This window comes from Rhyacophila brunnea, unplaced genomic scaffold (assembly GCF_057557595.1).
Source record: "Rhyacophila brunnea isolate RB1 unplaced genomic scaffold, BYU_Rbru_1.0 scaffold_5, whole genome shotgun sequence".
NCBI classification, from domain to species: domain Eukaryota; kingdom Metazoa; phylum Arthropoda; class Insecta; order Trichoptera; family Rhyacophilidae; genus Rhyacophila; species Rhyacophila brunnea.
This window is the reverse complement of record NW_028233170.1, coordinates 23,015,437-23,033,101: the sequence shown is the minus strand read 5'-3', so window position 1 is coordinate 23,033,101 and position 17,665 is coordinate 23,015,437. Positions and strand designations below refer to the sequence as shown.

The following is a 17,665-nucleotide window of genomic DNA, read 5'->3' as shown; positions in this document are numbered from 1 at the left end:
TACTACATTGCCGATGGTTTTGATTTATGACCGTCTCATTCAAGACGACTTTGTATTGGGCGATCGAGCTAAAATTAAATTTCAAAGAGATCCTTACAACCTAAGAGTAATGGTGTTACCTTTACTATCAATAATTCTGGACTGACGCCATGTACCTAGTCAACGAAGAACTTTTTTTTTTTTTTTTAATTAAATCTTTCATCATAGCGATTTTACGAGTTTTTGATTGTATACACAATTAAAAGAGTCCTTCAATATTTTTGGATGAAATATTTCAAATTTTATTTACTAATTTGCATTATATTAATTATGAAACTGAGCAAACATTTTAGTAATGGTAAAATATTAATAATATCGCAAAGACGTACCCATACCCCCCCAGTTTGTACTTTTATAACTTGATTTTAACTAAATGTGGTGGGATGCATAAAAAAGACTCGCGATTTAAACTTTCGGTACACTGTCTTCTTTGACTTCGATTGGGAAAGATCAACCAAACAAGTGAGTTGTAAAAACATTTTATGAACGGTGATAATTATAATATTATATAATAGCCATGTGTTAGAATAAAAATTAAAGCTTGGTACCTATTCAATATATTTAATAATACACAACGATTGAATTTTCGTGAATTTTAAAACATTGAACGCAAAGTTTTTACAAAGTTTAGTGCTTTACAAAATCTACTAATAAATTGTAACAATACTATTATATCTGTGTCACTTCTGACGTTTTAACCAAATCAATTGTATTGTTCTGTAAAACAAATATAATAATAGATTAAAGGATTATTGTATTTTATAAAACGATTAATATGAAATAAATAGATAATCTCGTTATCAAACGTTTTGGACGCTGGTGTGTTATCGTTCTGTACTTCAATATAAATAATATTATTCCGTTTAATAGTTTTTTTCACTATTTCTAGTCACGGGAATGTTTTGTTTTTTTAATTTTTTACCTTACTTAGTTCTCCTTCATTCGGCTAGTTTTATAATAAAAAATTTAGTATCCTCTGTGATAACCAGGGCTTGAAATGGACGGAGCGCACCGGAATCCATCTCCGGTTCATGAAATTCCCAATATTATCGCTCGGTATGGTGGAAAAATCAAATAATACGTTTTAGTTAATTAATTATTTATTTGCTTATTTTATATATATTTGAAAAATATATGAAACTTGTCGGGCTCGTGGTAAAAAAATATATATTTATAACGTGTCGTAAATCCTGTTTTTTCAGCTTTTTGATTAAATAGGTTTATAACAAAAAATCTAACACACATTTATATACAAATGTCAATATTTTACGTAAATCATCAAGTGCTCCGGTTCGTATTCTTTTTCATTTCGTGCACTGGTCATAAGTGTCATAACATAACACTCATAACTATCTATTGGACTTGAACTTCAGATTACGAATATAATACTTATATAAAAATAATCCATCATCATCATTGTATTAAGTACCTATATGTTGTACAGACGATTTTATAATCATGATGATTATCATCGTGAGATTGATTTCCATTGTATTGACTCTCGCTATTAGAACGAAATTGAAATGCACGCTAATTGAATTCAGAATTGCATTAACTATACATTGCATTTAATAATATGATTACGTATATTATTATACTGCAGTTGGACATTTATTTTTTATTCTACTATTTCAAAATTTTAAATCATTGCATCACGACTAACTCGACGATTACCAACGTATAGATTTGTGAAGTGGCAAATAGGTACAATAAATAATAATTATCCTCGTAACTTTTAAATTAGCTATTGAATTAAAATAACCTATAACAACTGGATTAATTCTTTATTTTACTTTTTTTGCGTTATTAAGAGGTAAGTACCTAATAAAAAACATATTAATTGAACGCAAAATATAGCATATAGCTTCCAAGCAAAGGCTTCATACAATGGAAATTTATTGACTGTATTAATCAGTCTTTAAATACACATGATATTAAAAAACAGAATTATAAATTTCTTGTCAAAAAATTATTTATTTGGAGTTTATCTGAAGTCTGGGAAAAGTTTTTGGATGAAGGGCCACATTAGGAATATAAAATAACGGCGGGTCGCAAGTAAAATACTATTTTAGACATAATTAAGTACATTATTAATTATTATCATGAAAAAGGAATGTCAACATAAAAGAGCGATTAAGAATGTTGTAAAATATTGCAGATTTCTTCTCGACGGTGCAATTCATGTATATTCAAATTTTATTTTTAAATGCGTTAAAATATAGAAAATAGTAACGGGCCCCACAGAAATACTTGACGGGCCCGTATATTGCCCAATAATATTAATAACACTAAATTAATAAATTGAACAGATGTACATAACTTGAAAACACCTCAGATATAATATATCTGAGGTGTTTTCAAGTTATACCTATTATACCCACTAGAAAAAATCATATTTGAAAAAAATACGATACTCGATGTGATATCATATTATTCAAATATATTTTTTTCTAGTGGGTATAATATATCTGAGGTGTTTGAAGTTATGTATGTTCAACATATGGAATGCTACATTCTCAAAATCTTGTGAATTATTCGTTGAATAAAAGAAACGGTTTATTAAAAATTAATAAATGACAAATTAACTATCATTCATCGGAAATATCAATAGAAAGGATCCCTGTAAACGTGACACGTTTTTTTTATTATTTAATAAAATAAAATAAAATTGTTGCAACTAAATGTTTATAATTCAAAATCTTCCGCCCAGTTTATGCCCAAGGATATTGAAGTAAAAAAAAATATATTACTTATGTAACTACGACTTTCATTTTCATTCTAAATACTTACAATAGCAAAAGGTCACGATGGCACTAGCCTTTTAGAGGCATCGTTAATTTCCTATGCCTACAAAACTTTACCATATTCGATGCAATAATATTCTCCAGTCCGATGGATGCCTGTCTATTTCCTAGGTTACCATTTTATTGTTGTTACCCACCTTGACAACCTAGTCAATATTTTCCTTCGTATGGTATAAAGACCTCGAGTACTTGTTATGACAAACTAATAAATGTACGAGTATAGGTACAATGTATAATATAGGTAGGGATATAATATTATATACCTACCTATAATATTATACCATCATAAAAATCTCTCTAATATATATAAAATTAAGATTAATTATATTATTTCTGCTTGTCGGTTAAAGTCTACATTTCGTAGTAAACTCAAATTTAACATACTTACCATAAACCTGAAAATAAATTCGAGAAAATTTTAAATGCAAAAGAATCAAAATGGCGGTCGTGACGTATGGTTTTTTTTAATTTCGAAATCTTAATTTAATCCGTACTAACAATAATATCTAAAACAAATAAACGGCTTATTCTTCAATATATCATGGCATCGCAGACCTCATTATTTCTTAGTTATGACCGGCCAGGATTAATCCACTGCTGAATGAAGGCCTTTCCGAGCTGGTACTTCGAATTCTGTTGCCATGTACCAACTTCCGCAAAACTTAATTACTTTCCACCTGCCAGCGAACGTCTCTTCTTCGGGTTGTGTCCTACCCGTTTATATTCAGGGTTTAGCTAACTATATTACATCGCACACCGTTTCTTGCCCCCTTATACAATTAATTCGTTTTTGTCCGTACACGTTATCCCCAGTATGCACCTTACAATGCCACACTGTGCTACCTCGTTATTTATAGAATAGAAAACGTGTTACATAATATACGTTTAATTTAAATTTTGCTAAATAAACTTAATCTAACTCGACCATAAACAATATTATCTTCGCCGGCTTCTCCAAGACGACCGCTTGTTATTTGTTCATAATAATATAAGTACTTAATAGTACATAAGTTACATCATTGCTATTTTTTTATATCCCAGGAAATATAAAAAAAAATATCAACTAAATACTCACTATGTAACTTAATAAATATATGTTATTTTTATAATTTCTAATTAACGCAATGTGCAAAAATTGTTTCATTGCACACTCTGAGCATTGCACTTATTTTTTATTAATAAAAATACAAATGCAAAAAAATCTATTACCCACCTGTATTACAAAACATTAATTTTAGTTCGTAATAATTATTACTAATAATATATGTAAGTGGGACATTCACTTTACTTGGTATTAATGAAAAAACTGGTTTCGTATTATATCGTACCTACATAATGCTTGATTTAGTTTTTACTTTATATTTTTAATCCATCACATGGCTTGACCATTTTTCATCAACTGAAATCCAGTCTTACAAAATTCGACACATACATAAAACTAGTTTGTTTATTAATTATAATTTTTAATAAAATAAATTTAAATAATACATGAATAATTAATTATTACGACATTTAGGTATGTTTTACAATGATGAAAACCTAAACTGTTTTCATATTTTTTTTTCGATTCGTCAGAAGATTTAAAAAAAGTGCCACGAAACACTTCTAACCAGTCAAACAATAATTAAATTATACAGAGATCTTAAAAGATGCGTATTTCTTACAAATTGAGTTAAAAATATTTCATTCTGACCATGTCCGATTCTAATAGGATCATATGGGCCTCCACAGAGTAGAGGTTTGCATTCACAGATTTTGTTTTCACTAGAAATGGATGTCAGCCACTTGCTCAATCTATTAGGTCCATTGAAAAACAATGTGTGTATTTGCCAAATCCAGGATTCGAACCTGAGACCCATGGCACTATAGGACGATTCTTATTAGGCCGTGCGGCCATCGTGGGTGTAGTTAAAAATATTACCCAAATCATAACAAAATCCTTGCAACTAACATCAAAGGATACTACAACTCATTCAGATACATAATATTATACCACTAATACAATATAGTATTATTATGTGTCATCCACTGACAAATTTTTAGTTACAAGGATACAGTATGTGATTTTAGAAAAAAGGGTAAGTACATTATTATTTTTAGTTGATAGATAAGATGTTTTGATGGAAGCAATTTATGGATTTTATTTTATTTTTAGGGGCCTCTAAATCTGAGTACAAAAGAAATTATAAATTACGTGTTAATCTTTTAATTATTAAGATGTGAACAATAATCAAACATTTCCTATGGGTCCCGGGGATAAAATTGTTGGGAATCCTGCATTATTGTAATAAAATCAATACGTGATATTTTTTCAGGATGGCGTTCAAACTTTTCTTCGTGGTAGCTTTCGTCGGGCTGGTTTCCCAGACGATGGGTAACTCCGCGGGTGCACCAACTGACGCATGCGTGGACATGACTCCCCAGCATGAGACTGACCCTCAAGAAACTACGTTTCCATACAATATTGCCGTCAGCCGCAACGCCATCCGTTCCGGGGACGAGGTCACGCTGACAATCACCGGAAAGACCGCCTCCGACACCATCAAGGGTTTCTTAGTGCAGGCGCGTCATGGAGAGACGCCAGTCGGTGAATTCATTATTGATGCCAATGATAAAATCGCCCAGACCATTAGCTGCAGTCCAGGCAAAAAGGTGGGTGAAATTAACTATTTTCGTAGACGATTACATAGTTCTAGGATCTAAAGTCCAGGGGTAGTCAACCTGATTCCTACCGCCCACTAGTGGGCGTTCCAGTTCTCATGGTGGGCGGTAGGGGTTTTAAAAACGTTTTCATTATGTCATTATTGACAATTTAAATTTCAGAAAATATACTATTTGTATCGCCCTCGCATAAAAGTTTAGTTCACGTTACGTATTGAAACTAAATGGCGCTATAGTGCTACCGCAAACAAAAGAGCCTCGTCCCAGAATAACTCGCGCATATAAATTTTATAGAGTAAAGTTACATATTTTACTTTATAAAACATCATTAACTGTGGAACCGGTGGGCGGTTAGAAAATTTTACTACTAACAGAAATACAAAAGTGGGCGGAAGGTATAAAAAGGTTGACTACCTTCTAGAATCTAGACAATGGTAGTTTTACATGAAACAGCGGAGACAGTCGCTTCGTCAAAAGGAGCTAGAATATTGAAAAGACATGTATTTTGTAAGTTATTAGGACGGTAATGTAAAAAAAATCAACGTGTGGAAATGGTGGTTTATCGCAATGCCAACGTTTGCGTAAAAGAACTCCAAGCCTGGGAGCACCTCATGCCTCCACGTAACTAGAATCGTCACTGACCATAAATACTTATATGTACAACAGCGCTAATGATATCTGTTATATTATAACATAATAATATGTGTCGCTAGATTTGAAAATCAGCCAAGTCCATAATAGATGAATAGGAGAAAAACAGCTTTTTGTTTTCTCAAGTACACAGTCACAAGGGTGAAAATTTATATTATTTCGAGTATAGAATATTTAAATTTTATAAGTTCCACATTTCGATAATGCAGAAATGTTAGAAAGTAGTAGATCTTCAGCAATTAACAAAAAAGTCAAAAATACCTAAAGGTGGACTTGGCTGATTTTGAAATGTAGCGACACATATATACTTATATATACCAGTAGCGAGGGGTGGAGTTAGGCTGTTAAGATTCAACATAAATAGTGCACACTAAACTTTGTCAGTCATACTTATTTGTTTTCATTGAACTAAGAATACAATTTGCAGATGGTGCTGGTTAGTATTTAAAATTCAATGAAGCCCTGCCTAAACCAAAACATAATAGTTGAGGTATGCTACGGGCGATCCGAAAAAAATAGTGCACACTTTTTCAGTAATACTTATTTATTTGTCATGTCATTACTATGGTTTGGTTATGTTAGATTAGCTCACCTCCACCTCTCGCCACTGATATAGTACACATGTTATATATTAATTAGTGTTAAAATAAGATTATTTATGTAGATTTAAATAATTATTTTTGACTTGTGTTCATGATTTATGATTTTATATAAATACGATACCATTACTACTTAATACCCGATTACCCATACATATTGACGTTATATCAAAAGAAAAATTATTGATACTCACAGCAAGTAGATGCTTGTCCGCGAGAGATTTATTTCAGAAAAACCGCAAAATCAGTATGGTTATCGAAAGAAAGTATCAAAGTATCGGTCAAAAAGTATCAATCCTTTTCTGACATCCCTCCCCACGCCCTCGCGTGACATTTTGACAACCTTTTTCGACCCACAAGTCAGTAAACAAAGGGAAGACACCGTTTTTGATTACGTCATACAATAATTAATCTCAATAATATAAAATAATATTATTATTATTATTATTATTATTATTATGTGTCAACATTAAATCATTTTCATCAAATCACTACGAATAAATTATAGGTATACCTGCTGGCTATTATAATTTCTGATTTCCGGGTAGTTCAAGTTGATCTGTCGTCCTGATAAATTTAAACTACAATCCATAACAGGGTTAGCGAACCTTTTTACGTACGCGTGCCAAAATTTTGACGTGCCGTTTTTCTTGGGAATTCTATTAAAAAATGATGACATTCTAGATACCACTCACAGAACATAGCAGATATATTATAGCTTTATGACTTTTTTCAATTACGCCATACATTTCGTTCCATCAGTTTTGAAACTGTCTGCCAGAATTACTACTACTAGCTCCACCAAGTTTTTGTTTCTTATTTGGTACAGCCATTTTTGTTAGAGTTTTGATATTTAAGCACATATTGACACGAGAATTGCTTCGATCAGATGAAGTATTCTCTCGCTACAGTGGTCTCAAGAATTGTAAATCTATCAAAATCAGAGGTTCGCGGTGTGGCTTCCCCGCCGCCTGATGACGTTAGTGTAATATTACGTGGCGGGTAAAGCCTAAGGTCTGACCTATGCAATTATTTATTTACATTAAACCTAATGCTTATTCTTGAAGAGTATTATTTGCCTGGTATTTTTGTATAATGCGATCTGTCATTTATTATTATTATATGTATTTTTTTCTCGTCCAAATAAAACATTCGCGTGCCGTACGAAATCATCTCGCGTGTCAATAGTGGCACGTGTGCCATAAGTTCCCTACCACTGATCTATAAGCTGTAATAAGTAGTAATAATAACATGTACCTAGTGTGCCGTATTTTTTTAATATCATCATGCAAATAAATAATGAACTATTGTCGGTCCTCATAAATAATACCATTGGGATTATTTTTTATGGATTCGCAGGAAATTTTATAAAAAGCAGTTGCCCTTGAAGTTAACACGCCTATTGCAAATATTTTTAATTTTTATAATATCATAGGACTTAGGACCTAAAATCTTGAGTTCAACAATCCTCCGAACCGACTAGTTGGCAATGAGTTTTAATTTAAGCGTTGCGTTAATGTCCAATGCCATAAATCGATGCGATCATTTATTAGGCAATATAAGATGATTTAATATCTGTTTGACAGAAGATGTTAAGTTTTTTCCACTGTTTAGAAATATGTTTGACGTGTCCCCTTTACCAGCTTGAGTAGGCTTATTTTTTTTTTTTTATAATAACCATACCCTTGCTTTTTCGTACAAGGTGGTTGGGTGGGTTAGTTGCATTGATGTGGGGCTAATTAGGTGCCTCCATTTATATCTTTAATTTTCTTTATGGCCAGGATTAAATATTTTGTGTAGTGTTCTTGTGTTGTTCTATTGCTTAGTGCTTCGTGAGGCTTTTGGAGGTCAATTTCGTGATTATGTTGTCTACATAGAGTCCTGAGAGTCCATCGCTCCCTTTCTAGTATAGGGCAGTCGTTGATGACATGCCACACAGTTTGAGATGTGTTGCCGTCACATGGACAACAGTCGTCATCCCTCAATTTAAATCTTTTTAGATTAGGCTTATCATAGGTAATCAATTTAAAAACATTCAGTGACCTACTGCTCATGCTGTAAAAACTATTTACTTTTATGAAAAGATACTTCTTGTTTATCGAGATACAATATCATCAAACTACAAACGTATGGTTACATTGTATAATACGATGAAAGCTTTACCGAGTATTCCTCATAGGCTCATACAGACTACTAAGCTAAATGCACATAACACATTTAACATTTTTGTGACAATACTATTCTACTACCATTACACGGTACGATATCGCAGTTAGGATTCAATTCAATATACTTAATATAAACAATTATCACGCATCCTCAAAAAATATCAATACTTTCGTAGCTTGTAGCGGTTACGAATAAATTGAATTATGCAGGCGCGTATACCTACAAGAGGAAAGGGGTTTCGAGTCCTTTAGGCATGGCCACCACAAAGATGGAGCTGACAGGGCTCTAGCCGGGGGCCCAGGCTCAGGAAGGGCCCGGCGTGGCGAATCGACCAGATAAGTGATTTAAACACACATTAAAAATTCTCTCGAATAGTAAAAAAAAGTCGATAGGTAGCGTAGATAGGTTAGCGATAGGTAGGGGGCCCTTCAAAGATCCTAGCCTGGGGGCCCGCTTCAGGATGTGGGGGCCATGCCTTTAGGTATAAAATATTACATCTTATTAGCGATCTCATGACTGAGGATCGTGACATGGATGATTTGGCTATTGAATAGTCTTCTGAAGATGTTAACCTCTCTCCTCTTGGCAGTCTACGACACGTAAGACCTGTGTCAAATGTTTACTTTAATATTCTGACAAGAGACAAGACTGCAAAGACACAAATTATCATAATAATTATGACCATTCAGCCACGCACATTAGATATCTACTTGTAGATGCGACATGTCACAATAACTCGTAAGTGAACACTCGTGGTTATACCTGCAGGTAGGACGTGTTTATCGCTAGACGCAAGGTGTGAAGTGTCTGGGTACGGAGAATATACCTGTAAAAGTCCAGTATTCATCGGTTGAAGCGACAAGAAGCTATAAGTACCTAGTAGACGGTGTAAATGTGGAAATAAGTGGCTCCTGCTAGTTTGTGATTGACTGTGTAACAGGTATTAACATTCGTAAATAAGTACCCACATCGTTTGTTTAGTAAAAAAAATACTTGAATGGACACTGGACTACAGGTGACAACTTCCATCAAAACAGGTTTTTTTCTGCTTTTTGCAAGCTATAAACGAAATCAATTGCTCAACAGTTCAGTGAGATATAAATTATTATTACTCATTGCATGACGTTACCCAAACATACGGTAGGTAGTTTATTCTGTCAATATAAACTACATGCAGCGCTTGAAATTGAAAATTTTACGAACCGGAGCGCTCGATAATTTTACGAAAATATTAACCTATTTATCTAATTTAGTAGTATTTTATAGAAATACGTGTGTTAGATTTTTTGTTTATATATGCCATATTTAGCTCAGACGATGAATTTTTTTCCACGAGACGGAGCGATAATTTTGGGGATTTTATGAACCGGAACGGCGGAATGACGTTCTACATTTTTCATTATGAATTATAAATAATATACCGAGTAGTAGCAGAATCACCGCATTTGAAGCCATTGGTCGTGGGTTAAAATCTCGGGTCTCGGTTACAAAGTGTGTACCTATGATCCAAATCAAATACACAATCGGTTGTGTGAATGATTAACAATCATACATCGTACAAAAAAGAATATTAATATTATAATATCCAACATGTGGAGATTCGTAACATTATGCTTCATATCAGTGACGTCCTGTAGGAGTAGGGAAGCCATAGGTTGCTCAACGGCGGCAAATGACGAATACGATCATTACAACGTTTTAAAGCAGCTGCAGTTTTTCATGATACAGACGATGCGGTCGTCCGTTAAAAGCGTCTTAGTTTAAAATTGTCCTAATTTTGTATTGCAATATCCAGTGACGGGAAAAAGTGACAGAAAAAATCATAATAGGGTTTCAGTTCGCATACCTGCTGAAACATCACTGTTGTTTGAGACTATGTTTCGTGTAAATTCTCTAATCCTCAGTAGATGATGACTAACAAAATAGGTCGATAGGTACGTACCCAACAAAAGTGCATACAATTTTAAACTGAAAATGAAAGGGGATGGTGTTTTTTAAGTCTGCGTTAGGGTGGTACCTTGACTAGCGACGTCACTACTCTATGTAATAGCGAAAATATTAATGTACACACAGTAAATTATTACTTTGGTAAAGTATTTTTAAATCTCGTCATATTTATGATGTATGTGCCTTGAAAAATATCACATTCCCGACGAATTAGCGGAAAATCGTCATAAAAAAGAATTGTTTGTCCTTACTATCCATTACTTACCTTTCACTTTTTGCTCATAAAATATTTATATGAAACATAATTAGTTGTACACAATTCACAAATAAGCTGTTACGATGCGACGGGGTAAAATTCTCACAATAAAAGGCGTCTGATAACAATTATTACAAAGGTATACGTAATTTGAAAACACTACTGAGAAATATATACCAGCAGGATACGATCCTGCGTCTCTCGGGAATCGCACCCATGTGCACTGACCAGTATGCCATAGGTATCATATTTAATTGCGACAAATTTTAACTAATGGTTCTTACAATACTCGACATGACGTGGGTCTATTATATTCACAAGGCGGCAATCGAGGGTAAAATGATAAATATTATCACTTTATCATATTTATGTATTGAGGCGGTTTATTGTTACAATAAGTCGATAACGATATCTTAACTATCAAAACTGTATAATTCGCTCTAAAAGTTAACACAGTCAAGAGAGCGGCTGTTAAAACATAGCATTTTCTACAGTTTAGACGGTTAACTTATTGTAACAAATTAACCGCCTCAATTCATAAATATGATAAACTACCGTCGATAGCTGCCTTGTGTATAGAATAGCTTCGCTGGGTGTCGTATTTTGTCATGTCGCATTCTTCTACTTTATACATTATATTTAGTATTTGTATGTGAAACTATTATAAATAGGTACAAGCAAGTAGCAACTAGCAATAGCAGGTATTTTAGTTGAAGGTATAATAATATTATCATTATGTAATTACTATTCAATTTAGTCAAAGATTGCAGGGAAATAGGAATTGCTAGAATATGTAAAGTTCACTCCCATTAAATGTGAATGAGACATGTCATTCACAATGCGCTAAAGCAATTTTATTATTAAAAAGGTACCTATATAAAACGCGTGAGCGTAAAATAAATTATTACTATTGATTATTAATAATATTGTTAGCCTCATTTTTCTCGACTCACTAAGACGGCTAAGGTCTTTCAATATACTGAACCAACAATTTTCCGAATACAATTATCATTATTAGATGGTGGAAATGGAATATCTTAATATTAGTTATTTACTTGATTATTTTATTATAGATTTATACTCTTTATATTTTTATAATGACTTTAGGATGGTTCTTTACGAATAAAATGCATTATTTCGAACAACCGTATAATATTTTGTCCACATTTATGTCCCAATATGCGCCGCGACGAGAAAGTTGAACGGACGTACTCTCCCTTCTCCAATTGCATTGGGCTGGGTAGAGGGAAAGGCGAAGTCCCTGATCGGTCGGCATCCCTGACCTGACGCAGATCCGTCAGTCGCCATTGTGACGACAGGGCGACTTTTTCGACAAATGTATTTACGATTACGGACCATCCCATGAACAACAGGTGGTTTATGTCGCTTTATTCCATAATGCTTCACTGAACGAATTCGAAGAACAATTAATTCTAAATTCTGTCATTCACGTGATCAAGTCAACAAATAATTAAGAATCCGGAATCAAGTTACTATCAAGGACTATAAAACTACCCTTATCCATTTTTAATGGGCGGCACCTAAGGGTTGTCTTGGCTCCAATGACATATTATCATTGCTTGGCTCACACAACGTGCAAATTTTTCTAAGGGCAGAAAGATGAATAATTTTATTGATCGCGGATTTTGTGCTACCCGAGAGTGGAATTATGGAGTTAACAGACACGCGAATGAAATTAACAACGAGCGTGTAGATTTTAACGGCTATAGATGTATACTTAAATCAATTTAAACGTTAAAACGTCCAAGTGGGTGGGGAGTAATATACGAGAAAGAAGACTTCATATTTTAAAATAAATGCTATTTAAAAAAAAATCAAATGTTCATTTGCATCACTTTATCATTAAAATTAAAAATAACGTATTAGTCCAGGACAGGTGCTGTAATCGAATACCGTATAAGTACTCAATTAGGGAGTCACGCTTTATTTTGTATTTCGTCTAGTTGAGACCATAATAAAGTATACACGAAAAGCCATTTTAATTTTAATAATACTACATAATATATACGAAAGTATGTATTAAATGTATCATGAGCGTGAGTGAACAACAAGAAGTAATATGAGAATCAGCGTTGCCAACCGTTTTTCTTGCCAGATCTAGCATTTTTCGGTAGGCATCTAGCTTATGGCGTTTTTATTAGCGTTTTTGTATACCTTCAACAGCTTTAAATGTGATGAAAATAAGCTAGATGTTAAGTTTATTTATTCAGATATTTAATGAAGGTAGGTCGGTATTTGAGAAATAAAACAACACAATGAAATAGTAGGAGCATTCTTGTCGTTATAGTGATATAATGGCATCAGATATTATAATTAAACGTGTGCTTAGGCATGACGTGGCGTCGCATTGACGATTATCGGGGATTCCAATCTCTGGTATTAACTAAAGATTACTAATCAATGTAATCATATTATGGTATTATATTATTTATTTAATTTATGTCAATTTTCAAATGAGTTTCTGAGATCATTTTTTGCACTTTTTTCGATAAGCTAAGAATAAGTTTTTTCTGCCAAATAGCTTGTTTTCGTACCCCGTCTGATATGTTTTTATCAACCACAGTTGGCAATACTGTTGAAAATGTGTTCAACAGTTTACCGACAATCATATGGACATATAGGGATAATCAATATGGACGAGCTATTTTCAATATTTTTAATGACATCATAAGTTTCTAAAAAATTTAAGTGTCGACAAACTTTAGATAAATATTGATTGATTTTTTTCACAAATTATTGCAATAGGTATCACATAATAATATTTACTTTGCGATTTCATAGCCGATATTGACAAACCAAATACCGAAAAAACCGTTTGATGACATTGATGACATAACGTTTTGTTGTTAATAAATTATTTTGTTACCAAATCTAAGATCATTTATGATTTAGGTATTTAGTAATAACAATGTCTATGTTTTATGTTCATTTGGAGTTGCCATCATAAATTATTAACTAAATACCTATAGCCATAATAATAATAATAATAAAATAGATTTTCTGATTTTTCGATAAATATGTTTTATCCTTCACCTCTGTTACGGTTAGATACATTTAAGATTCTAACTTATTGATATATTTTTTTACTTAAATCATTGAGCCATTGATTTCACGACTGACCATGGCACCTTTGACCAGGCTGGCCTACTTGGAGATGAGTCGAATTGCCCATACAGCCACTAAACGACTAAACATGGACTAAACTGACAGAACTAAAAACACAATCAAGCCATGACGACATGCAAAAACAATACGATATAACTACTTATATCTCTATTCGTCATCGCTTCAAATTTAATATTATTTTTCATAATAAAAAAATGTTGTTTCCAAACAATTACATTCGGTATTTTACCTACTTAAATAATTTTTATTAAACTTGAATAAAATCACAAAAAACATACAGGAAAAATTCAATTAAATAATTTTGCATTATAATATTGTGACAAAACAAGGTTGCATGCTCTTTTTAGCAATCGGTGTTGAATACCTTGAATTACTATTATTACATGCGTGTAGCCTTATCTAGGTTTATTAGATTTTATTCACAATATATCACACGTTTACCTCCTTCGGAATCCTTCTTATGTATTATCTATTATAAATCGTATAAGTATCGATTTTATAATAATGCTATGAAATAAATTTTATCAATATTTTATAACGAATTCGTAAGGACTTTACCAAAAAAATACGAAAAACATGATTGTATCTAAATACCTACCTACATTATAGAATATATACATCTACACAATATCTTTCATGCAATAGGATTATAAACAAAAAAAAAACTATTACTTAATAATACTTAGTGTGTTTATGTAATAAACTCGTAAATTGGTATTAGCTAAATTATTAGTCGTATTATAGGTATATCGTAAATTATATACGAGTATCGTTGATGAAAAATGTTACTGTGTATCTAAATCGATGTTCTTAAATATAATTTGAAAAAAAATCATACTAAGTGATCATATTATTTTCATTTCTTATATAAAAATAGCAATCTCTCCGAAACTCGTGGAACACAATAATAATATCTAGGTAAATACGAGTACCTAGGTAATGTTCCTACCTTGGATAATTCCTTACTGTGTTTTGTTTTGCTAACACGCAGAAACCAAAATAAATGTATACATAGGTAGATACCTGCTTCATCTTTGGGTTTATAAATAATATTGTTATTCGATAAATTAATAATTCTATCTCATCTTCTTGCAGAATGCTGCTACCCACCAAAAGCACGAAGGCATTCCAGACCCAAAGAGCATCACCCTCAAATGGAAAGCGCCTGAAGATCTCAAGGATGAAATCCAATTCCGGTTAGTATTGTATTTCTTTCTTTCTTCATTTTACAGATCAATAAAATTAATGGCTGGCCTGCGGCAACTTGCGGTAACTTGCCGCGTGCGGTAACTTGCGGTGGAATTTGGCTGAACCCGAATATCTGATACTTACTGCGTTTTTGCGGCAACATGCCGACCTTTTAATAAAATTGGTAATCACATCCGGTGTGTTATAATGTATATCAACCACATTTTTTTATGCTGACGCAGTGACGTCATATCGGGGTTAGCTGGCACTGCAATGCTTAAGGGCGGCACTTGGAGAAAGGAATAGTGCAATAATAATTCGCACTATCGAAATATTTCCATAATGACATGTTCAACTCTGGGGTCCAACAGTACTTATCAAGATTTTATCAAACTACCCTATTTTTTCAATGAAACCCTACATGACCTAGGTTGTGTTCGTTTTGTAGAAGGATTTATAACGCAGTGATGACAAGCAGTTTATTGACTAGATTGAAACTTAAAAATATGATACAGGGCTCTACCTACCTAGCGATGGGAATAGCCTTCAACTTTGAAGACAATACACTTTTCCAATTATATATTAGATAATTAGATGCCTACTTATTCCGTAAATAATTTTCCCATCCTTAGTAGAACGTAGGTAGGTACCTACCTATCTATCGTACAAGACTGCAAACATTACCGCAAATAAGTTTATAATATCTCTAATGAATATAATATTCACGGTAACGTGATGACATGTGATCATAAAATTGTATTCAACTAGTTAAGTTTGTGTTCTACACAGACTATAGAACTTCTACACAGGTCGAAAATTAAGAATGTTCGTTTAAAAAATGTAGGAGAGATATTTATGGCACTATGATGTCCTATCTCTTTTCGTCATACGAGTCCATTAGTATTAAACATCATTATTTATTATATTAGTATTAACCCATAGCTTACGGGCCGCACAAAATTGTGTTTTTGCTAATTACTTTTCAAATGCAAATTAACACGTTAATTACAAAATTTTGGCCCTTTTAATTAATTTCGTAATTAACGTGTTAATTTGCATTTGAACGGTAATTAGCAAAAACACAATTTTGTGCGGCCCGTAAGCTATGGGTTAATTTCATAAAATTTCTGTCGGCATGGTAATTTGTCAACACGCGCAGCAAACATTTAACTTAATTTTCACTAAAATTTGTAATAGTATTTGTAATTTAAAACGTAATTTTCGCAATCTAAATTTTCCATTGCTGTGATATCCATATTCTACGATGATTTATTGAATTATTATTATCACAAAATATATTCTTTACCACAAGTACCCACCTACCTACAATAAGACAATAGGTCCATCTTAAAGTATGCTGTGTTAAATCCAGTATTAAAATTGATGTGTTCTGCCCAGTGCTAAAAATGGAAAATTTTACGAACCGGAGCGCTCGATAATTTTTCCAAAATAATAACATATTTATCTAATAAATTTGATGTAAGTACGTATATTGTACAAAAATAAAAGAATAATACATAAAAGTAAGTGAATTTAATTGCTTTATAAAAATTCCCAAATACCCAACGAATTTGCGGACAATATTTAGAAACTAAAAATGAAAAGGGACGGCATCCGGGTTAAGGAAAGTATCAATAGCATGCCTATTTTTGCTAATTACCAACTGTCTATAAATAACAGAACTGTAATTATGTGTTAATGTGTTGTGTAAGATTTTGACTATATACGATGAGAAATTGTATATTAATTATTAAAAACTATTGTTTCAGCGCCACCGTCGCCCTCAATGGCGGAGTCTTCTGGGTCGGTCAACGTTCCAACACTGTGAAGATTCACTAAAGAAAATTTAATATATTATATTATACCTAGGTAGTTCATTATTATGAGTTATGACAAATTCAAACAGTGTTTGAATGCATTACATATTATATATACCCACACCATGAAATCAAATAAATTAAACATTCATTCCAATTATTAGAAAAATCAATGTAATATATTTGGCCATAGAAGAGCAATATTTTATACCTATCATATTTTAATATTATTATTATTTTTGTACCTACTGTAAACCAAATAAAGAAATATTGTAATAAAAGATAAGTTTTATTAATTATTATTTAAAAAAAAATGTACCCTCCTACTAGTACCTAATACATGGGTGGCCAACCTTTTCAGCAGCCGGGCCAGATTCTAAACATGAG

General features: G+C 32.6%; 1 protein-coding gene across 1 annotated transcript; it reads left to right on the top strand.

The window, feature by feature from the left end:
* Nucleotides 1-460: 460 nt before the first annotated feature.
* Nucleotides 461-17,555, top strand: l(2)34Fc (reeler domain-containing lethal (2) 34Fc). The gene is made up of 4 exons (XM_085955498.1): nt 461-501; nt 5,159-5,495; nt 15,369-15,469; nt 17,231-17,555. The coding sequence occupies exons 2-4, from the start codon at nt 5,160-5,162 to the stop codon at nt 17,298-17,300; spliced, it is 507 nt and encodes a 168-aa protein (XP_085811624.1). The 5' UTR covers nt 461-501; nt 5,159; the 3' UTR covers nt 17,301-17,555.
* The last annotated feature ends 110 nt before the right edge of the window (nt 17,556-17,665 follow it).